We start from the raw sequence: 26,537 nt of genomic DNA on the forward strand, positions 1-26,537 counted from the left end.
GCTAGTAATTTTTATTTACTTTACTTTTGACGCTTGTAGATCTTGTTGAAGAACTCAGTGAAGACCTGCTTTTTGAGGCCCTCAGACTCGTCAACGTTGTCGATGAGGGTGCGGATCTCGCCGGCCACCTTATCCTCGTACTGGTGGTAGTAAGGCTCAATATCGAGCTCCTTGAATACAGTTTTCACACGAGCCTCAGCTTCGGAATCCTTACGGCCATAATTGTTGTCGAGAATTTCTCGTTGGGCCGGAGAAGCACGCTCAAGAGCGACGTTGATTACCCAGCCGCACTTGTTATCCTGGATATCGGTACCAATCTTGCCAATGACCTCAGGGTCACCGTAGCAGTCGAGGTAGTCGTCCTGAACCTGGAAATAGGCACCGAGGGGAAGTAAAACCTTCTTGCACTGCTCGAGATTCGACTTGGTTGCCAGGCCGGCCATGTAAAGGGCCAAAGCAACAGGCAAGTAGAAACTGTAGAAAGCCGTTTTGTAGGTCACAATGTAGGTGTGCTTGTCTAGAGAGAAGCGACTGAGATCGACCTGGTCCTCCGGAGCAGTAATGAGGTCGAGAAGCTGTCCAAGCTCAGTGAAAAAGGTAATCTCGTGGTACAGGTCGAGCAGGTCAACATAGTAGTCGGTATTACGGAAGTACTTTTTCAAAAGCAGGTAGAGAACACTCTCAAGGATGAAAGCATCGTTGATGGCGATCATACCAACGTTAGGCTTCAAGTACCAGCAGGGTTGACCGCGGCGAGTCTTAGACGCATCCATGATATCGTCGGCAACAAGGAAGTAAGCTTGCAAAAGTTCAATAGTCCAGCCCAGAACAGCGACTTTCTTATATTCCTCCTCAGTGAGCTCACTCTTGTTTGTGACCAACTTGTAGGTGTCAATGACCGACAGGCCGCGGTTCAGTTTGCCGCCGATGGTGTTGTATTTGAGATTCTCGCGAATCCAATCACGCGCAGGCTGCGCAATCTTGGTCTCTGCTACAACAGCATCGATTTCCTCGATAAGTTCGTAAAACACGCCCTCAAATTTGCTTCTGGCTTCGGCCTTGGACATTTTGTCAGCTATGATAAAGCTGCCCCTCCACAAACCGTACTTGAAGGTGTCCACGATCTTTATGAAGAAGCATAACATACAGTGAATTGTGAAAATCGTTATACATAGCGCAAATATATGGACTACGGGAAAGACAATTCCTTGATTTCAGCACATTTGCCGAATTAATGCGCTATGATCTAAGAAATCTCGCTGCTAGCCTCTCAAATAGAGATTTTTTTCAATAAACAGCAAAACTAAGAACCCCAAACTTTTTAGAGCATCATTGTTATTCTGGCCATTTAGTACGTGCTCGACCAAGATCTCAATCTGCGCGCGTCTTTCAATGTGGAAAACTTGAGTCAATGAGACGCGACTTACTTAATCGCGTCAAACAATCTGATGGCGATGCGCCAAAATGGCAGACCCGCTAAACGACTGAAAGAAGGATCGAATTCAACTTCGGACCTGGCAGAAGACAACCAATATCGTATAGGGTCCATTAGGCAGGTTGATCTATACCAATTCCAGGTCTGTGATGAAGCTACATACACTTTTGGCCCTCATCTGAACCTCATCGTATCACCAAATGGCACAGGCAAAAGCACAGCTGTTATTGGCATTTTTGTGGTATTTCTAGGAGACACAAAAGTTATCAACAGGAGCAATTTACGCGACTTCATAAAGCTTGGTACCCAAAACGCATCTGTAACAGTTCATGTGCAAGGGGAAGCACCTGGGGCCATCCACAAGGTCCGCTTGGATCTACAAGATCGAGGAAACTCGCGGACTTCAGCGGATCGGTATATTGATGGTAGACCAGCAAGCGATCAAGAAATACAAGAATTCGTTGATAAGTTCAATATCCACGTCAATAACCTGTGCGTTTTTCTCCTCCAAGACCGAGTTAGTGCGTTCAGTGCTCAGTCTCCGCAGGAGCTCCTTGTGGCAACTGAGGTATCTGTGGGAACAACAAGACTTTGGGAACTTCACAAGGCTTTGGTCTCTGCTGGAAGAGACAATTCTAAGCACGTCGAACAAAAAGCTGCTTTGGACGCACGAATTCAGCGATGCAACGAGGAAATCGCTAAACACACTGAGATCCTAGAAAAAATCAAGGAACTACGAACTTACCAAGATCGCGTCAAAGAGCTTGAAAAAAAGCTAATTATCTCTCAAAACCTTGGAGCAGAAGAGAAAATGGAGCGTATCAGGGCTCAGATCACTGAGCTTGAGACAGAAATCTCCAACATTGATGCTATCCACGCACCCACCTTGGGATTTCATCAAACCAATCTTGAACATTCATTAGGGACACTTGAAGAAGAGAACCAAAAAGCACGACAAGTGGTCAGAGGATTGAGACACGCGTTTGACGAAATACAAATTCAAAGAAGAAAAGTCAAAGAAACTTTTGCTCATTTCAAAAGTGAGCGAGCAGAGGTTGCGAGCTGTCAAAACCAAATCAAAGATATTGTGCGGCGACAAAAAGAAAGCGCTGAATTGATTGATGAGTACAAAAAGAAAGTGAAAAGCCCTGAAGAGATTGAATCTCTCAGAACACTAGGTAGACAACTGAAAGAAAAATATGAGAAAGCTCAGAACTACCGAAATACCTTTCAGCGGCAACTACGAGGTTTTGACGATCAACTTTTGTCTAGTTCACGCGAGGCCACAGCTTTGAAACAGAAGATTGCATCCATTGAAAGTTACCCAGCCAAGCAATTAGAGTGGCTCGATCGCGAAGTTTTGAGTAGAGCTGAAAAGCGGGTATTTTCCGGACTGAAAGCATCTGTAGAGCTGGTACGAAAGCATTCTGCGGATTTCAAAGAAAGAGTCTATGAACCAGCGGTTCTCAGTTTGTCTATCAGCAACGAAAGGGCCCTTCGCTTGATATCCACGGCGATGAACACCGGTGTTTTGATGCGCTTCATATGCACCAACCATGACGACTTTCGCACATTTACTCAATTAATGACGACCCACAACTTAGATGGCACAGCTATCTTTGTTGAAAACCTGAAACCAAAGAGTGCCTACTCTTCAGCTTTCGACTACAAGCAGCATGGGTTTGATGGCGTAATAACGGATTTTTTTGATGGTCCTTGGCCGGTCCTGGAGTCACTTTTCTCTGTAGGCTTACATGAAGTGCCGTATTCGCTCGGTCAAGTCACGGTAGGCGCTCGAGATTGGTTTTTCAGTCAGGGTGGAAAATCTTTTGTTGATTCACTTGGCCTTACTAGGCAGCGCCTGTCTCGTTACGGTCGTCATGAAGCTATTACATCTATGGAAAGTTTGAAACCACCAAATGCTCAAGTCAGGTTTATGCAAAAACATAACCAACCTGAAAGCACCCGTAATGATGAGCATGCCAGCTTCACACAGCGCCTCCGAGAACTTGACAGCTCCGTCAATGAGATCCAAGGTCAAAGATCTGATGCTTTGGCTAGATACGAGGAAGTGAAGCCTGATTTGTTAAGACAACAACAGGAGTATGAAGAGTTCGATAAAGAATACAAGGCCGTGTCGAGAGCCGTTGGTATCCTTGATACAGAGGCTCGGAAACTGAAGTCGTTGCAGGATCGGGAAAAAAGTATTGAAAACCTCAAGAGTGAGCATAAAGAAAGAATTGGCCGAATTCTATCGAAGTTAGCACAGGAAAGTGCTATTATGAGCTCACACTACGGTCTCAGGTGCAAATTTGAAGATGCATATAAGTTTTTGAGTTCGTCTGTTGGTGCAGACCTGCAGAAAATTACTGCTCAAGATTGTATCAAGACCATTCAACTGGCATGTGAGTCTCTGAAAGTTGAAAAGATTGAACAAAAGCGTCGGCTGGAAGTTTCACGACGCGAAATAGAAAGTTCGAGGGGTGCACTGGCCCTCAAAGCAGCGGAACTTAAAAAAGAACTAGGCCGCGGATATGCAAAGCTTGTTGCGGAGTGTAAAAAGACTACTACGGAACAGATCAGAAACGATATTGCTGAACTCAAAGCTGATGTCTCTCTTAGGGATCAGGGACAGAGCTACGAGCGCAGTGAACTCATGCTGGGTGAGGCCCGGAGCTTACTTGTTGACCTGAACCGAGAACTTGAGCAAATCACGGCCGAAAGCCAGGACAGTGAGGCTTTGACGAATCGTCTGCGGGGCGAATACGAACCTCAGATCACCAACAAAATCGATCAAATATCTGCCAAGTTCAGCGAGCTTTTCATGTCCCTGACAGGATGTCCTGGTCAGGTCAAGCTTGAGAGGGCACCAGACTTTCAAAACTGGGGAGTGCATATAGAAGTCAGTTTCCGAGAAGGACAGGGCCCGACTAATCTTTCCAGAGAGCGTCAATCTGGTGGCGAGCGCGCTTTGACTACCGCTGTATACCTCATGTCGTTGCAGGAGCTTAGTCGCACCCCGTTCTGCGTCATTGATGAATTGAATCAAGGAATGGATGCAATAAATGAGCGTCGGTTCCACAACCTACTTGTGAGGCTTGCATCCCGTGACATTTGCCAGGATCAGTACATCATGATCACGCCCAAACTTCTGCTTGGTCTTGATTATACTGATCGCGTCCACATCATCAGCAGTTTTAGCTCTAAAACTGTCGATCTTGAAAACAAATTATCCGTTCCGGCTATAATCTCGCATTTTGAATAACCTATTTATTGACTTTAAACCGTTGCACGCATTGGGCGGCCTGCATTTTAGGAGATCCGCTTAAGTAATTTTTTTTTCATCACTACTTGAACAAGATGGGTCTCGGAGACTCGATTAAAAGGTTGTCGCAATCGTTAGGATTCGGCAAAGCTGAAGACGCTTCTGAAGAAAAGCCAGGTCTTGATATCAGTCGACTCCAGGAGAGCGACAGCGAGAGTGAGATTGACCAGGATCAGGGGAATGACTCCGAAAGTGAGGAGGAGATCGAGGAGGAGGATATGCCACTCAGTGAGGCTGAGCTCGACGATGACGCGGATGTGGTTCCTTTCCAGAAGGTCACTATCAACAATCGCCCTGCTTTGAAGCAAGCGCTGAAGTCCATCGAGCTTCCCGCTGAGGCTAAGACCAACTTCATCGAGCATATGACCATTACTGCTGATTCTGCTGTTGTGCTTAAGGATATCTATGATGATACGGAACGCGAGCTTGCATTCTACAAGCAAGCTCTCGAGGCTGCTTCCTCTGGGCGTAAGAAGTTCAAGAAGCTCAAGCTGCCTTTTTCACGGCCTGAAGATTACTTTGCGGAGATGGTGAAGAGTGACGAGCATATGGAGAAACTCAAGCAGAAGCTCATTACCGAAGAGACGGCCAAGAAGGCCTCCCAGGAAGCTCGTCGCCAACGTGAGCTCAAGAAGTTTGGCAAGAAGGTCGAACATGCTAAGCTCCAGGAACGTCAAAAGGAGAAGCGTGATACTCTTGACAAAATCAAGAACCTTAAACGTAAACGCGCAAATGATGATGTCAGTACAGACCAGTTCGACGTTGAGATCGAGGATGCTCTGCGTGATAAAAAGCAGGAGCGTGATTCCAAGTTCAAGCTAGGCAACACAAAGCGCCAAGCCAAAAACCAAAAGTATGGATTCGGTGGTAAAAAGAGCGGAAGCAAGCGTAACACTTCAGAGAGTACTATGGATATCAGCAGCTTCCAGCACAGCCGTAAGCAGAGCCGTCCAGGAAAGAGCCGTCGTCACAAGTAAATGTGTTAAAATATAAATAATAGTATGAAAGTTTTTGCTGTCACGAGACACCAAGAACCTCAGCAACGTCCTTATCGAGGTACTTTGCCAACGAAGGGCTGTTTGACAAGCCCTTTCGCTTCCGGGTTTTTGATACAAAATTTCGGGCAAGTTGGGCTCCGACCGCAGTCTCTAAAGGTTGAAGCTCGACATCTCCATCCAATGGATCTCCAGGGACAACTGCATAGTGACTGAACACAAAGCTTATTTTTGTTTGGCCTTTTGTGGCTACTCGAATGTCTGTCTCCAACCCAAATGAATCGATAACAGGTACTTTACCCTCAATGCGATATAAGTTAGTCCCAGGAATTGGTCGATCGTCCAGAACCTTACCACGTCGCTGTCTCAAGTTTTCATATACACTTCTGCCTGCCTTCAGTGGGCCAACAACACAGATTTCGTACCATGGCTCAAGTAGGCGGGGAGAAGCGACCAAGAAAGCAGAATAACAGGCCCGACGAGCCGCTGCGACAATCTGGCCACTTGTAGCTTTCCCTTTATCGAAACCAATTACCTTGAAAATGGTGCCATGCAATTCCTCGTCACAAAGGGGTCCTCGGTGAGCACACATCAAAAACCCGTCGGTAATCTCCTCACGAGCATCTTCAGCTAAAGCCCGGTTTTCGCCAAGAACATCATTAAGAATTAGACAACTGCCTCGATTAACATCTGGGCCGAAACACCAAACCGATCTAATACCCATGTTATCCCATCCATGAGCTTTGAGTATAGGTTTCAATGCGGCAAGTGTTTTAGGAACCTGTGCTAGCTCTTTGCTCAACTCTTGGGGAACAGGGGATGCTAGCACTGTGATACTTCCACCTCCAGGCATAGAAACAGGGCAAGAAGCATAAGATTGCTCGACACAGCCCTCTGCGAATTTTACAGCCGGATCAGAGACTTTGACTTCGACATGACCAAGCACAGCTCGAATATAATACATTACGCAGTCAAAAAACATCTCGCCAGTGCCAAAGAGAACATAATCACCCGAGTCTTGTGCTTCAGCATGCAAGCCGGGAAACAAGTGAAGACATTGGCTTACTGCGGCGAGCATTTTCGGTTGATCAGTGGGTAAAAGAGGCTCGATCCCTAGTTTAACAGCTGGCACGCTCACTCGTTCTGTGGTTGGTTCCACATCTATTAAAACAATTTCACCAGGGTACACCTCGCTTTGCGGGATTCTATACTGAGCATACGGGATCCAGAAATTTTCGATTTTCTGACCCTGCACTTCGTCGCCTACCGCCAAAGGTTCCCCTATTCTTGCTAATGTGAGCAACTGAGACCCAGCAACAACCGACTTGCCAATTATTGTCTTGTGTTCATAAGGAAACTCTGTGATTTTGTCCACAAGTGAGGACCAGCCTAAGAATCGATTGAAAATCAACCTGAGCCTGGGGAGATAATTCATCCTGAATTCGCTCTTTTTTAACGAGACTCCAAGTTCTTCGAGAACTTTTGCCAGATCGTCATCTGAAGACATTGCTGCCGAATAAATCTTGTAAATAGGGGCCAGAACAAGCTCTGAAAAACTCCAATGATTTCCGTTTGAGCTAAAAATCTGATTCTCGAAAAATACATCACCCCATAGATGCATAGGAGTGATCTCGTACATTTCTGCAAACACATCCAAATTGAAACACCACTGATTGCTGGCACTGGTGAATAGAACATCTGATGAGTCGAATGCTTCCAAATGTGCACGCACCATGGAATCGTTTACTTCGTCCAACAAATAATCAAGTCTGTGATATGCTTCAGTAGGGGGTAGTTTCAAATCAATAATCAGACGGTCAATTTTGGTGAAAATAAATTTTAGAGGTAACTTGAGCTCTGCTGCTCGCCTGATTGCGCGACGGGCTGCGGGCAAGAGACCTTCCACCACGTCAATCAAGAGAAGTCCACCATCAGCCAGACCCATAGCACAGTTGACCTCATCAAAAAAGTCTGAGTGTCCTGGAGTATCAAGAAAGTGAATATTAAAAGACTTTGACTGCGAGGATTGCAAAAGTAAGCTTATTGGCGTGATAAAAACCGATAAATCCCTACCCTTTTCAAACTCCTGGGTGTGGGTATACTTTAACGGCTTCTTCAATTGCATTTCAGACAGGAGGTGTGTATTCTCAACTAAAACATCAATCAGACTTGTTTTCCCGTGCCCCTGAGCCCCTAGCAGAACGACAACACGACTATGAACGCCCGTTTTTTGTAGTTCACGTTGGAAATGTCGATCATAGCGAACTTTAGGTGGCTTAGCAGTACTAATGTGTACGTTTTCTTCAATAGGCTTGATTAAGGGCACTGAAATGTCCTGTGCATCTTCATCCGCATCCACAATGTCCACATCGCCATAAACCTGCTGCGCCGGCGGGTAGTAGACTTTGTTTTCCTGTAGAACAATAGCTTGATCGTTCTGTCCTTCAATTACCTCCTCCACACTCGCTTCGGACTCTGACTCGGTAACTTCTACTAGCTGATCAGGGCCAATATAATTTCCAAACTCATCGTAGTCCATGATGAATCAGCTAGAAAAAAAGTTGGAATGAACCGAGTTGACTATTTTGCATAATATTTATAAAACAGCTTTTCCAGCGGTGAACGGAGCATTGATCCCTGTCCAGCGGCGGGTTTGCTCGACACCTTGCAGTACAAGCATTTCACGGCCGCCAATGACTGTCCAGCCTTGCTTAGATGCCTCTGCCATAGCGGGGGTTACGTCGGGTTTGTAGGCAGCCTCAAGTAGGAAGCCCGATCCAGAATTGAGAACGGAGCTGAAAGAGGAGCTCAACTCATCGGGAATAGTAGCGTCACCAGGAATGCAGCTGAACACAGCAGCAATACCGCCAATGCTAGCAGTGCTCTCAATAGCCTCGACATTCATAGAGGGAAAAGATTTAGCAACTTTCTCAGCTTTGGCATGAGTACGATTCAAAATGTAAATCTTTTCGAATCCCATCTGATTGAGAGCATAGACGGCAGCCTGGCTAGTACCACCAGCACCCAAGATCAGAGCCTTCTTCCCAAGTCCTGAAGTCAAACCAAACTTCGCGAATGCATTCTTAATGCCGATCCAGTCGGTATTACTACCTCTGAGACGACCGTCAGCTAAAGGCTCGATAGTGTTAACCGCACCAATAGTTTTGGCGTCGTCAGCAAGCTCATCAACCAGCTCGTACGCAGCGCGCTTTAGCGGGATAGTAACCGCTGCACCACCAAACTTTGAGCCAAGCTCAGAGATGCGCGCTTTGACGATCTCAATATTGTCTGTCTCCACTTTGTCGAAATGGTAAGGAAGACCAAGCTCAGCAAACTGAGAATTATGAAGGTTTGGAGACTGAGAATGACCGATAGGCTTACCGCAGACAAAAAATTGCTCGGTAGAGAACTCACCGCATTGCTGAAGTAGCTTACTGATTTGCTTGATAGAGAGCTGGCCAGGTGCAGCGGGGAACGGAACTTTTTCATGTGTGACAGGGGTAAGCAGAGGGTTCAGTGCGCGGCTCAGCATTCCCGCGTAGCCCATGTTCATCGCAATCAGAGGCTTGGATCCAGGAATACTGTGGCTTGCGCGGAAGTTTTCAAGATCCAAATTGTCTTGCATGGTATGTGCCATACCAACAAACTTGACAATATCGCCCAGTCGAGAAGCATTGAAGTAGGCACTCTTCCACTCGAACCCATCCCATTTCCAATCACCAGCAGGGTTGTGATTAGATGCAATTACACGGGTGATACCACGTTTTGCACTTACTCTGTCCAGAACAGATCGAGGTTGCGTGAGCTCTAGGTCAATGTACTCGACACCAAGCTTAAGACCCAGGTTACACAAGCGCTCGTATCCTTCAACATCATCGTCAGCAAATCTGCCAGCCTGTCCCTTGGTTCTGACAGTGTAAATGATTGGAATGTTGGAGTGTAGGCGCAGGAAGCCAAGCTGTTCAGCAACAAAGTCTGTATCAGTTTGCTCGAGCAGGTCAACCCGGAATTCCACAGCTGCACATCCATCCAAAATTTCAGGCAGGTTAGTGACCTTTGTAAGATCAGGGAAAGTCAAAGAAAGGAAATAAGAACGACCGGAAGGTATGTCTATAGGCCGATTTTCAACTGCTGCAGAAATAACTCGACCAAGTGAACGTGCCAATTGAGACTTGTCAGAGTCCTCAACATGAGGGGAGCAGAAAGTTCTGTTTGAACACTCAAAGTACCAGGGTTCACGGCGAATATAAACGTTGCGAATATCATCAACATAAGCGGGTCTCGTCTTGTCAACATTGAGGTAGTCGACAATCTGATCGAGGTTACGATGAACGTGGAAAACCAATCCGCCAGAAGCAATATACGATTTGAGAGCATCTCTAGCAGCAGGGATTTCGACAATACCTCCTCCACAAGCGACAACATGGCCCGTGGGATGAGCAGCGATAAATTTAGTAAACACTTGCAGCTCCCGCGCCCGGAAACCCTCCCATCCCTCAGCTTCAATGATTTGAGGAATTGTGTGACCAGAGATTTGCTCTAGATAATGGTCGAGATCCGTGAAACCATATCCAAGTGTGCTAGCAGTGAGCTGACTGAGAGTGGTCTTGCCGGCACCACGCATACCAATGACAACAATTGTTTTGGTATTGCGAACCGAAGGGGGCTGAGGGAAGTTCCCACTCTCGATACCCTCGATGGTTTGATTGAGGCTGTGCAAAGTGTCCCACCAGCCAGGCCAAGTCTTTTCAACACATCTACGCTCCTCCAAATGAACTGGGCCAGAAACAGAGGCAAGCAAGCTCAGACTCATTGCAACACGGTGATCATCATAGGTATGTACAGGACCGCTAAACGCTTTGGGATTAGTTCCTGTGATGATAATGCCATCAGCGTGCTCTTCACACTCAACACCGAATTTTGCAAGCTGAAGGCGCATAGCCTCTATACGATTGCATTCTTTGACGCGCTGGTTAGCAATTCCATCAATCTTGGTAACTCCATCAGCAGCAGCAGCAACAACAGCAGCAGTAAGGAAAGCGTCAGTCATAGGCTCCATATCAATATACGGCAAAGATTTGAGACCGCCACGTGGTGGACCCTGGACAGTAGTAGAATGGCTTGATTGTTCCACAATACATCCCATAGGGGCTAGAACATCACGAGCAAAGCGTGCATCACCCTGCAGAGAAGCAGATCCAATATTTGGGATGGTGCACTTTGTACCAGTCAAAGCAGCAAACGCTAACGGGTATGTAGCAGAGCTTGCATCAGACTCAACAACATAGCGAGCCGGGTTTTTATACACACCAGTTGGGATATGGTAGGTGTATTCCTCTGTTGTCGATTTCGTAACTGTGATACCAAAGTCTGCCATCATTTGGATAGTCATGTCAATGTAAAGTTGAGAAATAGGCTTTCCATCTACCAAGGTTAGAGTAGTGGGCTCAGCAAAGTAAGGTGCACACATGAGAATTGCAGAAACGTATTGTGAAGAAACAGTTGCAGCCAGTTCGATACGTCCACCTTTGAGACCTGAAGATGTAATATTCAAAGGAAGACTATTGGGGGCTTTCAAATATTTGATATCAACACCATTTGCAAACAAGGCATCCACTAGAGGGCCGATTGGTCTCTCTTGCATGCGCTTGTTGCCTGTAACCGTAACGCTTCCATTCTTGACGAGGCCTGAGACACATGTCAAGAAGCGGGCGGCAGTTCCGGCATTTCCCAAATAGAGCTCAGAACTCGGTGCTTTCAATTCGCCGGAGTGTCCTGTCACGACAAGAACATCACCACCCTGTTCTTTAGAAACCTCAGCACCTTGCAACTTTTGCAGAGCATCAAGCATGTAGCCAGTATCATCTGAGTGCAAGAGGTTTTCGATGCGGCAAGTGCCCTCACCAAGAGCAGCAAGAACCAGGACGCGATTAGAAATTGATTTCGATCCAGGAGGAGTAACTGTGAACTCAGCTGGAGGCTCACCAGTAGTTACTTTGACTTCGTCAGACAGAACGAAACGAATATCCTTATCAGCTACAACTGTAGCGTGGGGCTCGTAGGTCTTACCAATTTCGCTGAGCAGGGCAATTTTCTTTTTGGCGCCATCATTTTTCTTATCGACATTCATGATTTGAAGCAGCTTGTCCACAGGGCATGGCGTATAATTAGCCCGTTTTTGAACGATTGGATCGAGAACTGAAACAGGTAAACGGAAAGCCTTGAGGCATGCAACAAGACGAGCAACAGCAGAAGCGCTCAGATGACCGAGATAACGAGAAAGCTCTGCTTCCAGAACACAGCCAATTGCAACACATTCACCGTGAAGAATATGTGGGGTTAAAATAGCCTCGAAGGCATGGCCAATAGAATGACCAAAGTTGAGGAGATTCCGTAAACCACCTTCTCTCTCATCTTTGGTCACGACCTCAGCCTTGACTTGTACAGAACCCTTAACAATATTCAAGACAATGTCTTTGATAGGTTCAAGGTTGACCCTACCGGTATTGGGATCTCTATCGGTGATGCAATCGAAGAAAGCCTTGTTGACCTGTTCTAGACGAGTGAACTCCTCTTCATTCCAAATCGCAGCAGTTTTAATAACTTCAGCCATACCGTTGATGAATTCACGTTCGGGCAAAGTTTCGAGGAACGTCAATTCAATAAAGATGCGCTCGGGTTGCCAAAACGCACCAACAAGGTTTTTGCCGTGAGGAGTGTCAATTGCTGTTTTACCACCAATTGAAGAGTCAACCATTGCCAACAAGCTGGTAGGGATTTGAATGAAGCGAACGCCACGCATGAACGTTGCTGCAACGTAGCCAATCATGTCGCCAATGACACCACCGCCAACTGCCAAAATGACAGTGTCCCTTGTGCAGCCGTGCATGAGCAGCCAATCCTCAACGGCAGCTTTCGTCTCCCGACTCTTTGACATTTCACCCGGCGCAATAAGGTATTTCAGCAAACGCGGAGAGTTATCAGCCTTAGCCATTGCTGCAGTGAACCGACTCTCGATCTTACGGACATGATCGTGCGACGCAATATTGGTATCCGTGATCAAAACGTACGTAGACGACTTGACATTGGTTAGGATTTCCTCGACAATATGCTCCTGGATGTTATATCCAATGTGGATGGAGTCCTTCCCCAAAATAGACACCTGAGTGAGCGACATGACGTAGAAGTAAATGAGTCAGGGCAGCCAGATACAGGCGGAAGCCCAAACCCATGAAATTTCCATTTTGACAGAGGAAAAAAAAAGATTATCTTTGTCAGATCCATGGGAAAGACAAAGGCAGGAAAAGAGGCCAAGGACGAGGCAGAGGTTATTCCTAATGCCAGTATCGAGGAATTAGATACGCTAAGGAACGCTGGGCGCACTGTGCGTATTGTGACAGGTTCTTATGAGCACAATCTCTTGTGCGTCGCACTTACGATCACACCAAAGGGCGAAGTGTTCACACCCATTTTCCATTTCACCCCACACACGCAATCTATTCGCTGCTTGGCCCGGCACAAACGGTTTTTGGTGAGCGGCTCGAACGATGAGCTCATTAGATTGTACGATCTCCAACGTCGCCGAGAATTGGGCACATTGATGCACCATTCGGGCCAAGTGCTCTCGGTACAGTTTTTCAATAAATGGATGTTCTCGACTGCAGGTGATAACAAGATTCTCATCTGGCGCATCAAGGACTGGGAATTGCTAGCTGAACTCAAGGGACACAGAGCTCCAGTTGTTGACTTTGCCGTTCACAAATCCGGCAAGATCGCCATCAGCGTTGGAGAAGATCACAAGCTCATTCTGTGGAATATGATGACTGGCCGCAAAGCAAGTATTGAGAAGCTTCCTGGTGCACCTCGCCAGGTTGTTTGGGTTCCTGGAGGAAATATGTACTATGTTGCATATGACATGAAGATCATTGGCAGTAATGATCTGCCCGAAATTGCCTTGAAATCTCGTCTTCACCGTATGAAGCTGGTTCATTACAAAAAGGATTATTTGGTCGTGAGCTTAGAAAATGGCCACATTGAATTCTACGATATGCAATCCGGAAAGCTGGAATTCGATTTGGTCGGTCATGCTAGCAGAGTGAAAGACTTCGACACCCTTGAGAACCTGATGGTGTCTGTTTCCTCAGATGGAAAAATCGTCGTGTGGGATCTGGAGTCGCGCGATCAAATTGCTGTTTATGCAGGTGGTGACCGGTTGAACTGTGTCGCGCTGATCCCAGATGAGATTGAGCACATTGTCAAACGACCTGCTTCAGAAAACTACAGCGACTACGAATCCGAGCCAGAAACAAACACAAAAGTACAGAAACGCAAAAAGAAGAAGGCAAAGGTTATTGTCGAGCGATAAATGAGTTGTATTATTATATATAGTCTATGCATTTGCAGCCACACCCGGAGGGACACTCATCGCCTTGGTTGCCTCCCCACCATTCATCAGAGCACTGGTGATGGAGAATATGGTTACAATTGCTGCATTGGATGAACTGCTTCATTACTGAGCGTTCGCAGAATCCGCATTGTCGGTTGTTGCCTTCTCCTACTAGCTCAACAATTGCCTGGAACTCATCAACTTTTTGAGCTTGAGGTCGGTACTTCCTGTTCTGGTAATAATTGTGCTTCAACATCTCCAGCCGCTTATCATGTAACCCCCACTGTTCCAACAGTCGAGCATACAGAATACGATAACGCATAAAAGCCTGTTGCCAGCCAATGAAAATGGCCTCATAATCATCCGAACTCATAAAATCTCCGATACACTCGTTAGAGTAAGGTGCCTTGGTCACAAGGCGAATAGATGTGCGTACTATTTCGCCACCCGGTCGATTCAGCGTGGGGATAGTACTACTGCTACCGTGGGTGCTTCCAGGTTCACTGCGTGCCCCCGACTCTGACGATCGGTTTCGTGAAAGCCTGGGTCGACTACTAGCATAGTCAAAAAATCCAAGATTTGAGCCCACTTCATGCTCACTAAAGGAGCGCGGGTGAGACCCGTATGGCGTATTGGGGCCGCTGCCATGACTGGGGGCACAAGTAGCAGACTCTGTTTGAGACAGGCCAACAACTTGTGTGCGACTGGGACTTGGTGTATCACTGCAAGAGGTACCACTAGACAGATTGTTATTGAGGTTGGGAGTGGCCGATAAGTTAATAGTAGGGGAAGGTTCCGCTCGCATTTGCGTTGTCAGTGGTTCACGCTCCATAGAAACCTGAATTTTCGGTTCATTTGTCTTTATCTTCACATCTATGCCGGCTCCAGCAGGCGCATTTGCTGCCATATCCATGTAGTATACCTTCTCACCTGAATCTCGTTGTCCGTCAGTTCTATCGCGTAAAACCGGAATGGTTGGGTATCCGCGGTACGGACCGTAACAGACCTCTACAAATAACAAACTAAGGCTCCCCAGAAGCTGCAAGTTTTGGGTTCGCTCCAGATATTCCGCGAGCTCTTGCCCAACTGTAAATCCACCAAATGGAGACCCAGTCCAGTCCCAGATAGGTTCGCGTAAAACAAATGCGGAGAACCCTGTAAACATAACCGTTGGGTCAAATAGCTCATCACTGGTTGTAAGGTAAAGAACAAACCGCCATAGATATGCATCGAACGGCCGGCCAGCTTTTTCTGCGGCCTCGGCATTGGCGGTTGCCAATTCAACTGGATCACGTCCAAGATCTAAAGAATACTCTTTCGCGAGTTCTATACTGGATGGAATCAAATAAGAAAAATCAATGGTCACAATATGGTTCCTGGGTCCAGTATTGCTTGTGTGGCCACTTAGCGACGTTTGACTTCCTGTTCCTAAAGAGTCCCTCCGGCCAGAACCATTTATGGGGCCATTTGCATGCAGCATCGTTGTTAGTTTGACAGCAGCAGAAGACCAGTTGTGTCTGGCCGGATCATCAATCATAAACTCGTCACTATCACTCTCATACACATCTTCGGAATCGGAATCTTCGCCAGCAAAAATACGATCGAGAGGTAGAGGAGTTTGATAACTGGGCTTTGCTTTGTTATGATTGAAAAAGCACAATAATTGGCCATGAGGCGTCCAAACCGCGCCACATTGTTTAGGTAGAGGCGTCGAGTCGATTTGTGGTTTCGAAATAAACCCTTCCTCGGCAGCCAATGCGATGGGTGCCTGGCCTGATCCTTCCGCAAACATGAAATCATCAGCATACTCGTTATTATAGTCCACGCTTGGGGGGCACTCACCACACTGCTATTGTCCGAATGTCCGTTATCGCTATCAGACAGTGCTGAGAACACCAACCTGTCCAGGGCAGCATCTTGGACTAGAAAATCTAACGATACTCTATCACCCATAAGGTATCGGAGACAGTATTCAAAGGATCCTTGAGAATGCTGAGCTAGCGCAGCTGTTGCTTCCTTTAAATGAGCTTCGAGGCCAGCAAACTTTTGCGGTTCTATCGACAAGTGCTCTTCTAGAGCAACCGCAAGAGGGGACTGTGGATAATCGGGGGGAAACATGAAGGTTACTCTCAATGTTGTCAATTCTTCTTTTGGTGCCCATGGCCCTCTCAATGTTAGGGTACAGGTTCCAGTAGCTAAATCGATATTCTCGAAATGGAGTTTTGGGAATTTGGTGCCCATTCTTGTCACTTCTTTCGACAAATTGACATGAGCATCCTGAAGGACTTCTTTATCGACATCGACGTTTGACACCAATTGAACTCGAGAGATCCAGTCCAGGTGGCCATTTCCTGTTCTGTGTGTCTCATCTCTGATAACAAGTGGCTTGAACGAATCGTTACTTGCTGAAACCCGTCTTGTGGGCATTTCTGGTTCATCATGGAATGTGACATCACGTCTAGGGAAAGGAGGCATTTCCTCTACTGGGAACTCTACCAATGTCAAATCTTCACGCGTAATAGGCCATAGATTCAAGTGGTGATCTTTAGACAGCGTGACGAGTTCAAACCCATCTCCTTGTCTTCGAAGTCCTAGCTCTTTTATAGGCTCGCTGTGACCGTCGAATGTGAGCTTGGTGATAGCGGGTAATTTTGCCTTGGACCCCGCATCTTTGAGGTCTACGAGATAGGCACTGTTTCCACCACCACGAAGAGGCGCTATCAAACATCCTGGACCACGGGGCATATATTTTGCTCTCCAAACAGGGAATGTGGTCACAATGTCAGTTATTGGCTCTGCTGTGCCCGGGGTAAGGTCCCAGACTTTGACTTCACGGTCAGTGGAGCACGACAGAATGCGGTTTGCCGATTTGAACTCCCAATCCAACCCATTGACTTGACCTGTATGAGCTTCAATATTGTACAAGGGGATATTGTTTCTTCGATCGTCCCAGACTACAATTCGACGGTGGTGGGCGGAGGCCAAAACATGCTGGTTGATCTTATTCCAGCGAACCTGAGTAGCACCCGCGTCAAAATCAGCGAACTTAATTGCCGGCTTGGTTGTGTTGCGTGTATCCCATACCAAAACTCGAGTGTCAACCGAGCAAGTTGCCAAAACGTCTCTTCGAAGAATACTAAAGTTGATATCGGTAATTGCTCGATTGTGGCCGTGCAAGACGTGCTCAATCGCCCTGTGACTTGGCAATGCTAAATTCCAAAGAATTGCTTTTTGGTTAGAAGTCGAAACAATCCATGTTGGGTGGCTTGGATGGTAACACCATTGGATATCCGCAACTTCCCAGATGGTGTGCAATGGAAGCCAGCGGGGCGGCGAAAACGGTGCTTCTAAATCAAGAATATGTATGCCATTCTGAGATGCCAATGCGATATCGCGGCCAGACGGGCTTACACTGAAAGCTCCAACCCCAGCGTCGACCTTGATTGACAGCCGCGATGTCATCTGGCTAAGGTAAGGTTTTAGGGCGCAAGACACAAACACGCCTGGGGCAGTTTGTTATTTGAACTATTGCAGCCGGTTTGATGATTTTTTTGCGAGATGGTAGACATTGAAGCTTTAACTGGCTCAATTGTGCAGTGCAAATAACTGATTGGGCCAGCCGGCTTGTCTATTTTCGCAGATCTATTTGTTACTATTTGATTGATCTGAAGCATGCAAATACCAGATACTCGCGTTTCAAGGCGGTTTCAATGACCTTCAAAACATACTTTCGTGGCGAGTCCGTGCCTTCCCATAAAGAGCGGTCGGCGGATAACTCACGAATGGTGTCGTAAATGCGCTGGATCGTCTTGACCGCCGCCTCAGATCGAAGGTTGACCATAACAGACCGCACAAATTCAATGTCCGCGACAAGCTGGAGTACACCTAACTTCCCGAGACGGTCCAGTTCGCGAATTGCTGTCAACAGACAGGTCAGTAAATGTTCGTAAAGCTCGTTCAAGACAGGGAAGATAATTGCGGGGCAGTTCTCTGAAAGGTTTGAATGCACACTCACCAACAACATGAGACTTTCGTACATGAATCCAGATATTTGACGTGGAGTCTCTTCCTCCATCCACTTCTTCGATCGTCGAGGCACCTCCTGAGATATCGTTTGCGAGATCTTGGCCTTCTGCTTGCGGGTATAGAGATCAAACAGACTGTTGGACAGCTCTTCGATTACCGGGCTGACTGACTCCTCTATCGTACCTGTGTCTTGTCTGAAGCTGGTTTTGAATGTGGCATATAACGACGGCAGCGTTTTATCCCTAATCTCGTACAAATTTCGGGCTGCCATCAGTACTTTAGCGTCTTGTGAAATAGGTGCAGGTAACAATTCATTGTGGACGACAGATGTCTCGCTTTTTACTAAAACGACATGAAGGCTTCTGATTGTCAAACTCAATGCAGCGGGGAATACACCCATCAAGCTCTTGACGAGATCTGGAGACTCTCCCCCAAACAAGTAGCGCAGCTGCGAGATGATGAACGCGTGGAACCGTTTCATATACTCTGGCGTCTCTTTAAGCTCCTGAATTCCGGTCGAGGACCAGGTTTGGACAGTTCCAAAAGCTTGCGAATCATGGCACCAGCAATCGGAGACAGCCTTTATGAATTGACCCCTAATGGTTGTGATCGACCTGTTCAACTGGTGGTTGTCGTTTACAAGCTCCATGATTTCACGCTGCATGGGCACCAAAATGTCCAGCACTTTTCTCAGGTACTTGGACGCAGATAGCGAATTGGTGTAAGGCGGAAGGAACGACAGTCGTGGCCCACTTGAAGCCTCATGTTCAGCCGCAACTGGCAAAGTTAAATGTTTCGGAGTAGGTGCGGTGATGAATTCAATAAGCCTTGTATTGAAAACCTCTACCAGCTTGTCGGAATCCGCACGAATCGCGACTTCCTGGTCACCGGTCAATCGTAAATGAGACTCGAGTCTCCGACCCTGAACCAGTAAGGCGTACTCGCGAAAAAACGCACAAGCACGTTCTAGAGTAGCCTGAAGCTCTTCAAACATTTCCAATAACGAGATCCAGAACTCGGTTGTTTCAATTGTGTCACACATACCTTCAAGGTTCTCACCGCTTGGTGTTTCGGGTAGCTCCTTGATAAATTTGGTCACTTCAAAATAGCCATACGACTCAATGGCATACATTGCCATGAGATTCGTCTTTAGTGCCATTCTGTCGAATTGGTCATTTATCTGGCCCAAAAATTGCTGGATTTGATGCTTCAGCCAAACAAACACCGGTGGTTGATCGGTGCCTAGATCTGTAAGTCTAGTAAAGTAGACGCTATAGTTTGAGTCACAAGGCGTATCCAGAAGTTGTTTCCAGAGTTTTGCCTTGTACTGCTCCACGATTTCATTGGATAATTTGCCAACCATGTCACTCAGCCGAGCACCGTCCGCCGACTGCGAGCCACGCATCTCTTGCATTTGCTCTAATCCTTGTTTGAGGTCTCTCATGAACTCGTCGTGGTCATTGTTCTGTGCGTGCTTCGACAAAAGACTCGGGAGGTTGAATAAATACTTGTATGCGTCTAGAATCACCAGGGCGTTTTGGTATCGCTGACGCTTAGTGTTGGCATCTTCCAGAGGACGTTGGATGACGGTGTATTTCGACGCGGCCTCGTCTATGCGGTGTTTGACGCTGCTCACACCCCAGTCATCGGTTTCATTAATGCCCGAATCACCAAACTGCTGCATAACATCATCCAACATGCGTTTAGAGGCCACATAGTGTTCGTAGTCGGTGTCGACCAGAGTACGCATATCGGAGTCTTGGCTTTCAATTGTCTGCCTCAAGTACTCTGCGGCGTTTTTTAAGTCCTCGTAGCTGGCGTTAGAGTGCACCGCTCTTAAAAACAGCTTGGGGTTGAACTTTGTGGACGACAGCATGTACTTGCTTCGCTCAGCTAGCGAATCGACATCAACTCCTTGGGCTCGCAGTACCGACAACACCGAGTCTGTAGATCCCAAAGGATCACGCTCGTCCTGAGCCACAAACCCGGTACTGTCCAGTGACGACATGAGCTGCTGGATAAGAGCGAACCGCGACAAATCACCGAATTGAGCATCCGCAACGTCCTTCAAATTCACGTCTATCTCCTTATCCGACCACGTAGTCGGATAATCACTGTCCAAACTATACGTTTGGCGCATTTTATCGATGTCCAACCGCATTGCCGACTGGTGTGCTAATGGCTAACCTCCCACCACGCCGAAGCCTTTGTCATGACATGGGACGATAGCGAGAACCCCGAGGGCAGCGGAGATTTTACCGCGCCGACTATTGACCAATTGTGGGCGGAGGAAGGCGTCAATGACAACCAGGAGTTAATTGATATGTCGGACAAAGCGTTTTGGACGGTATCATCTTCCAAAGAAGAACATGGTGTTGTAAACTTAACTGACGACTCTCCATACACTTTCTGGCAAAGTGATGGAGCGCAACCTCATATTGTAGATATCCAATTCAGTAAACGGGTTGAGCTTGAGAGATTCGAGATTTTCCTCGACTACCAGCAGGACGAGTCTTACACACCTGCTGAAATCGCCCTGTTTGCTGGCACTGGGCTACACGATCTGGTTCGGATCAGTGTGTATGAGCTCGACCGCCCCGAGGGCTGGTTTCACCTGCTGCTGAATGAGACGCGCAAGGACGGATTTCTCAAATGCTTTATGTTGAGACTCAAGATTACTGCAAATCACGACAATGGTCGAGATACCCGAGTGCGCGCAATCCGCCTGCTGGGGCCCCCCGTCGCATCAGATCATATGGCCTGGCGGTAATATTTATTCTCTAGTCTATTTCCGTATATGCTCGGTCTGCCGAGCCTTTGTTCTCTGCTGCTCAGATCCACCCAGGTCTGATTACTTGTTTGTTTTGATTTTGGGGCTTTGTAATTTCTCATCATGGACACAGTTGCCGGGCTGTTAAATCAGTCGCTTGATCCTCGCCAGGCTCGACCGGCTGAACAAGAGTTGCGCAAGTATGATAAACAGCAGGGGTTCACGCTGACTTTGTTGCAGATCGTCAACTCCAATCAGCTGCCCATGGGAACTCGGCTTGCTGGTGCCCTGTTTTTTAAGAATCTTATTCGCCGGCTGTGGACAGACGAGGATGGTAATTATTTGCTGCCCGAAACAGACGTTGTGGCCGTGAAGAACGAGATCATTCCGCTAATGATTTCGCTGCCTAGCGCCCTCCAGGCTCAGATCGGTGAGGCGGTCTCTGGCATTGCCGACAGTGACTTCCCTGATAGATGGGTCGACCTCATTCCTAATCTTGTGGCTCGTCTGGGCACAGACGCCAAAGTAAACAATGGCGTACTCAAGGTTGCCCACTCGATTTTCAAGCGCTGGAGGCCATTGTTCAGCAGTGACGATTTGTTGCGCGAGATCAAACTGGTTCTCGAGCAGTTCGTCCAGCCTTATTACGCCTTAATGCTCGAAACTCACAAGCGAATTGAGCAAACCTCCGGTAATAAAGACGTTTTACTCGAATTGCTTAAGACCATGGGGCTGCTTGTCAAACTGTTCTACGATCTGAATTGCCAGGATATTCCCGAGTTTTTCGAGGATCACATCAAGCAATTTATGGACATTTTACACAATTATCTTATTTACTCGAATCCTTTGGTTGAAACAACTGAGGATTCCGAGTCTGGTATCCTTGAGGTTATCAAAACCGATATCTGTGAAATCCTGCAGCTATACACCCAACGATACGAAGAAGAGTTTCGAAAGGCGTTGCCCACGTTTGTTGGTGCTACTTGGACCTTACTCACTACAATTGGGCTGCAGTCAAAGTATGATCTGCTCGTAAACCGTGCTTTGGCATTTTTGACTTCGGTTGCGAAGATCGAGCGTCATATTCACATGTTTGAGGCCACTGAAGTTTTGACTTTGCTCATTGAGAAGATCGTCATCCCTAATATGACAATGCGTGAGAGTGATGAGGAGATGTTCGAAGACGACCCCATCGAGTTTATTCGCCGGGATCTCGAGGGCTCCGACTCAGATACTCGTCGTAGAGCAGCCACTGACTTTTTGCGTGAATTAGTGACCAAAATGGATTCCCGCGTTACTGAAGCAGTCATGCGGTATGTTAATGGATTTTTGGAGCAGTACGCTGCAAACCCGGCACAGAATTGGAAGGCCAAGAACACAGCCTCCTACTTGTTTTCGTCCGTGGCCGCTAAAGGTAATGTCACGGCTGCCGGCGTGTCGACTACGAATCTTGCCATCGATGTTGTGGGCTTTTTCACATCAAGCATTGCGCCTGACTTGGTTTCTACAACCGTCAACCCTATTCTTCAGGTCGATGCCATCCGTTTCATTCACAACTTCCGCAACCAACTGACAAAGGAGCAGTTGTCGCAAGCTCTACCGCTTTTGGTTCAGCTGCTGAACTCCAGGAACTATGTTGTTTACACCTATGCTGCGATCACCATTGAGCGTATCCTGAGTGTTCGCCAAAACAATGTCTCTGTTTTCAAGGCTGAAGATATTCAAAGCGAAGCTGCTCAGTTGATCAGCGCGCTGATGCAGCTTATTTTGAGATCAGCATCGACCAGTGAAAAGTTGTCAGAAAACGAATTTTTGATGAAGTGCATCATGAGAGTTCTTCTCACTGTTCAAGGCGCTATGCAACCGTTTGCTGCTCCGCTGCTACCGCAGCTTGTTCAAATTATGACTGCGGTGAGTGTGAACCCTTCAAATCCCAGATTCAACCACTTTCTTTTCGAGTCTATTGGCGCGGTGGTTCGCTACGCCGGCGCGCAGATCGGTATCTCTGGTCTCGAAGAACACGTGGTTCAGCCTATGCTACAGATTCTGGGACAAGATATTACAGAGTTCATTCCATACGTGCTTCAAATTCTTACTGAGGTTTTGAGTCTCCAGCCGGCCCAGTCGGGCTTACCAGAATCGTTCCGCCAGCTTATTCGTCCATTGATGGCTCCTGTTCTTTGGGAACCCAAAGGTAATGTACCCGCTCTCGTTGGTCTTTTGGAGGTTATTTTGTCCCGTGGAGCATCAGTGGTTGTATCGGACGGCCTTCTAACGCCTTTGCTTGGTGTATTCCAGAATCTAGTTGCTTCTCGGTCTAACGATCAGTACGGTCTTGAATTGTTAGAGTATATTTTTTACTACGTGGGGCACGAACATCTCAAGGAGCTGTCGAAACAGGTTGCTCAGCTACTTCTTATGCGTCTGCAGCAGTCAAATACAGACAAGTTCTGTTCTCGTTTCAGTTTGTTCATGTACTTTTTGGCCTCAACTGAAGCCAACAACCTTGGTCCCGCCTACGCGATCTTCTTCCTGGACCAAGTGCAGCAGGGTGTCTTTGGACAGGTGATGACCTCGTTCATGCTGCCGAGCACGCTCAAAATTGGCGGAACGTTTAATCGTCGCATCGCTGCTGTTGGCTTGACCAAACTGCTCTGTCGGACAACAGAGTATACCACAGGTGAGTACTCGTCACAATGGGCCCATGCTCTTGATATCCTTGTGAGACTGATGAAATACAATATGGCTGAAGAGCATACCTCTGTACCCATTGGGCTTGACCTTGAGGAGTTGTCGTTCGGTTCGTCATTCTCGAAACTGGCAACCACTGCTGCCAAGCCTCTTGACCCTGTTCCTGACGTTAAACACCCAGTCCAATTCTTCAATGACGAGCTCAAGCAACTTGCAGAGAAGTTCGGGCCTGCCGTTCAGCAGCTGTTGCAAAACTTGGACGCAGAGTCCCGCGAATATCTTCGTCAACAGGGCGTTTAAAAGATATCCTTAAAATACATACAGGCGCACCGCGCCATCATTACATAGCTGAGAGCAAAGAGGAATTGTTTCGGGCAGATCCAAAACGTTGTTTGTTTTCACATCCAGAAAAGAGCTGTCCAGAACAATGTGCTTGATACGGCCTGCTTCAAGAGCTCCCTGGGCGATGAGCTTGGTGGCCCGTCCTGGAGTAGCGACGGCGATGGTCTTTTTGGATGCGAGCTCTTTCTTGTCGTAATCGAGCTTGTTTTTGTTGATGAATTTCATGGCACCTCCACCGGTTTTGCGGCAAGCTCGATCGACGTCGCAGACTCGAATAGCAGACATGGACAAAACCAATACCAAATCGGGAGAAGAGACTTCATCGAGTTTGAACCGTTTCAAAAATTCCGGAAAAGATCCAAGCTCACAGTCTGTTTCATTGGTAAACACGCTGCAGTCAACAATCGCCGCCTGGGGGACGGATCGATCTTGGAGTTCAAGCGCAGATAGATCTTTGTTCTCTTTATCGTCGCGGACTTTTGCCAAAATAAAGTCTGCGATAACAGATGGCTCCATTTTCGACAAGTTCATTTTACTTTCAACGGCCATCTGCATCTTCAGCTGCTTTTTCTCTGCCAGCCCTGATTTCGACTTGGTCTTAGATTTTTTGGCTCGTTTGGCAGGTCTCTCCTCGGCACTGCGCTCTTTTTCTCGGTCAACGTCACTCAACTGCTCCTCTATCTTTTCTAAGTCAACCTCAAGACCCCCGGGGCTACCAGCAGCATCAAAACTGTAATCCAATTCATCATCCAGCTCGTCTGCCATATTTTTTTTGGGAAATTTCTGATTACATCAGCGAGATCGAAGATATAGCATGCAGGCACGTGCGGCTCCAATATGTCAACGCGCAATGTGTGGAATTAGAGCTAAAACTCATTACTAGAACATTGATATGCAATTCGCTACCATGCTCCATGACACGCGAAAAGCTGCCGAATAGAACGGTATCACAGTGGATTCGTAGATCGAGCAAACCGTATACAGCATCTTGTCCCGAGGCATACTTCAATGGCCAAGTGGCACCATTAACAAATAAAAACAGATAAATGAACTCGGCCTTCAATCTAGGGTTCTTGTTGAGCTCGTACCGGTGAACGTGGTTGCTCAGTTCAAGCGGTAGCAGACCCGTTATGCAGCTTTCTTTCAACCGCGTACTTTTTCCAAGCAGTCATCCCAAGAGTCTCAAACGCAGAAATGGCCTGTTCGTGGCGTTTTAAGTGATCTTCTTTAACATCAGTTGGCTTCAATAGTACTAATAAAGCACGCTCAGCCGGACTCGACATTTCTGCTGGCTTTAATGAATCAACAACTTTTTGGTGTTCCAGACTAGTCATTGAATCTGGTTTCACCAGTGCCTTGATTAGTGCCAACGTGTTTAGCTGAGGCGTAGTAAGATCTAAAGTTGCAAGACGTCGAAGATGACTGACTGAATTTGGTGCCATGCAAAGTAAATTGAGCAAAACAGTTGGTCTCAACACACTGCTATTGTTCAGTGCAATATCAAACGATTTTCGCGCAGAATAAAAATCGCCAGCTTGCTGGTAAATAACGCCCCGACAAAGCTCCACAAGATCTTCGCTCGCCCCAAGCTGTACCATCTGCTCTAGGAGGATATCACGGGCAGAGGGCTTGTTGATCTGGTGATAAATAAGAATAGCATAAAAGTAAACAGTAGACAAAATCTCGTTGTTAACAGATATGCTGGACACATACTGCAACAGCTCTGATAGCCAAGATTTTGTAGACGCGCACTCTCCGTCATCTAACGAGAAATGGAATACGGTCAAAACAACATAGAGCAACACCATAATTTCATTATTGCTGGTATTTGATGACATTTGAATCAATTCTTTGTTGGCGACGAAAAGCGATTGGCCGTTCGGCCATAGAGCTGACCAGTCGATGTTTCGCAGCTCCTCAACCAATTGAATGTCATCGTCCTCAATGCCATGTCTCAATGCACTGATCAACCTGGAAATAATATTCATGACAATAATGTCTGGACTTGTGATACCGTACTTCCCTCCTATGTCCCCAGACAGAATCATCAACATAGCCTTAGCATTGACATCCTGCACTTTATCTATCATTCCTTTGTCCACGGGTCCTAGGCGCATTCGTTGGAACAGGAAAGCAATAAATAGTCCACGGCAATCAACTGTTTCGAACTTTTCGAGCAATTGATTGCTTAATCTTAATGCGCGTTGGGGATCTTTCTGGCGGATCTCCATCTCAACTTCCAGCAACTTGCATCGGCACTCATACTCTGGTGTGAGCGACTCACCTTTTAGGTACCTCAGAACGACAACCGCCTGCTGAAAGGAAGTGGTGTAAACAATGATCTGCTGAATCAAAAGCAATTGTGCATCCCAGCGGATTGGAACTTCGAGTTTACCCTCTTCAACCAAGTTCCACAAAATAACAACCGCGGCATTGATCATTTTCAGTTTCGTCTTGGAGTTGTTACCGAGTTTCGAGGCTTCTTGGATCAGTTTCAGGGCATTTTTATAGATCTCCTCTCGCATCTTGCTGACGCGTCGGTGAAATACAGGTTGGGTTTTTCCATT

The 26,537-nt window shown here is 47.0% G+C and overlaps 12 protein-coding genes across 12 annotated transcripts; 5 read left to right on the plus strand and 7 right to left on the minus strand.

Annotated features, from left to right (window-relative positions):
• Window positions 1-20: 20 nt before the first annotated feature.
• B9G98_00694 (Farnesyl pyrophosphate synthase) lies at window positions 21-1,145 on the minus strand (the record flags this gene model as incomplete). The annotated part of the gene is made up of 1 exon (XM_024807252.1): window positions 21-1,145. One exon carries the CDS (start codon window positions 1,143-1,145, stop codon window positions 21-23), a length of 1,125 nt encoding a protein of 374 aa, XP_024663020.1.
• Window positions 1,146-1,448: 303 nt separating this feature from the next.
• B9G98_00695 (Structural maintenance of chromosomes protein 5) lies at window positions 1,449-4,700 on the plus strand (the record flags this gene model as incomplete). Its single annotated transcript, XM_024807253.1, has 1 exon — window positions 1,449-4,700. The coding sequence occupies one exon, from the start codon at window positions 1,449-1,451 to the stop codon at window positions 4,698-4,700; it is 3,252 nt and encodes a 1,083-aa protein (XP_024663021.1).
• A 95-nt stretch (window positions 4,701-4,795) lies between these two features.
• On the plus strand, window positions 4,796-5,737 carry B9G98_00696 (rRNA-processing protein EBP2; the record flags this gene model as incomplete). Its single annotated transcript, XM_024807254.1, has 1 exon — window positions 4,796-5,737. One exon carries the CDS (start codon window positions 4,796-4,798, stop codon window positions 5,735-5,737), a length of 942 nt encoding a protein of 313 aa, XP_024663022.1.
• Window positions 5,738-5,777: 40 nt separating this feature from the next.
• On the minus strand, window positions 5,778-8,294 carry B9G98_00697 (U5 small nuclear ribonucleoprotein component CLO; the record flags this gene model as incomplete). Its single annotated transcript, XM_024807255.1, has 1 exon — window positions 5,778-8,294. One exon carries the CDS (start codon window positions 8,292-8,294, stop codon window positions 5,778-5,780), a length of 2,517 nt encoding a protein of 838 aa, XP_024663023.1.
• A 57-nt stretch (window positions 8,295-8,351) lies between these two features.
• Window positions 8,352-12,932, minus strand: B9G98_00698 (Pentafunctional AROM polypeptide; the record flags this gene model as incomplete). Its single annotated transcript, XM_024807256.1, has 1 exon — window positions 8,352-12,932. The coding sequence occupies one exon, from the start codon at window positions 12,930-12,932 to the stop codon at window positions 8,352-8,354; it is 4,581 nt and encodes a 1,526-aa protein (XP_024663024.1).
• A 105-nt stretch (window positions 12,933-13,037) lies between these two features.
• B9G98_00699 (Protein MAK11) lies at window positions 13,038-14,120 on the plus strand (the record flags this gene model as incomplete). Its single annotated transcript, XM_024807257.1, has 1 exon — window positions 13,038-14,120. One exon carries the CDS (start codon window positions 13,038-13,040, stop codon window positions 14,118-14,120), a length of 1,083 nt encoding a protein of 360 aa, XP_024663025.1.
• A 13-nt stretch (window positions 14,121-14,133) lies between these two features.
• On the minus strand, window positions 14,134-17,603 carry B9G98_00700 (Maintenance of telomere capping protein 5; the record flags this gene model as incomplete). Its single annotated transcript, XM_024807258.1, has 2 exons — window positions 14,134-15,948; window positions 15,987-17,603. The coding sequence occupies 2 exons, from the start codon at window positions 17,601-17,603 to the stop codon at window positions 14,134-14,136; spliced, it is 3,432 nt and encodes a 1,143-aa protein (XP_024663026.1).
• A 190-nt stretch (window positions 17,604-17,793) lies between these two features.
• B9G98_00701 (Exocyst complex component SEC5) lies at window positions 17,794-20,328 on the minus strand (the record flags this gene model as incomplete). The annotated part of the gene is made up of 1 exon (XM_024807259.1): window positions 17,794-20,328. One exon carries the CDS (start codon window positions 20,326-20,328, stop codon window positions 17,794-17,796), a length of 2,535 nt encoding a protein of 844 aa, XP_024663027.1.
• Window positions 20,329-20,379: 51 nt separating this feature from the next.
• Window positions 20,380-20,937, plus strand: B9G98_00702 (Anaphase-promoting complex subunit 10; the record flags this gene model as incomplete). The annotated part of the gene is made up of 1 exon (XM_024807260.1): window positions 20,380-20,937. One exon carries the CDS (start codon window positions 20,380-20,382, stop codon window positions 20,935-20,937), a length of 558 nt encoding a protein of 185 aa, XP_024663028.1.
• Window positions 20,938-21,060: 123 nt separating this feature from the next.
• On the plus strand, window positions 21,061-23,928 carry B9G98_00703 (Importin alpha re-exporter; the record flags this gene model as incomplete). Its single annotated transcript, XM_024807261.1, has 1 exon — window positions 21,061-23,928. One exon carries the CDS (start codon window positions 21,061-21,063, stop codon window positions 23,926-23,928), a length of 2,868 nt encoding a protein of 955 aa, XP_024663029.1.
• Window positions 23,929-23,937: 9 nt separating this feature from the next.
• B9G98_00704 (Protein CMS1) lies at window positions 23,938-24,735 on the minus strand (the record flags this gene model as incomplete). Its single annotated transcript, XM_024807262.1, has 1 exon — window positions 23,938-24,735. The coding sequence occupies one exon, from the start codon at window positions 24,733-24,735 to the stop codon at window positions 23,938-23,940; it is 798 nt and encodes a 265-aa protein (XP_024663030.1).
• Window positions 24,736-25,079: 344 nt separating this feature from the next.
• Window positions 25,080-26,495, minus strand: B9G98_00705 (hypothetical protein; the record flags this gene model as incomplete). The annotated part of the gene is made up of 1 exon (XM_024807263.1): window positions 25,080-26,495. The coding sequence occupies one exon, from the start codon at window positions 26,493-26,495 to the stop codon at window positions 25,080-25,082; it is 1,416 nt and encodes a 471-aa protein (XP_024663031.1).
• Between the last annotated feature and the right edge of the window lie 42 nt (window positions 26,496-26,537).

This window comes from Wickerhamiella sorbophila (assembly GCF_002251995.1).
Source record: "Wickerhamiella sorbophila strain DS02 chromosome Unknown contig1, whole genome shotgun sequence".
In the NCBI taxonomy this organism is placed as follows: Eukaryota; Fungi; Ascomycota; class Dipodascomycetes; order Dipodascales; family Trichomonascaceae; genus Wickerhamiella; species Wickerhamiella sorbophila.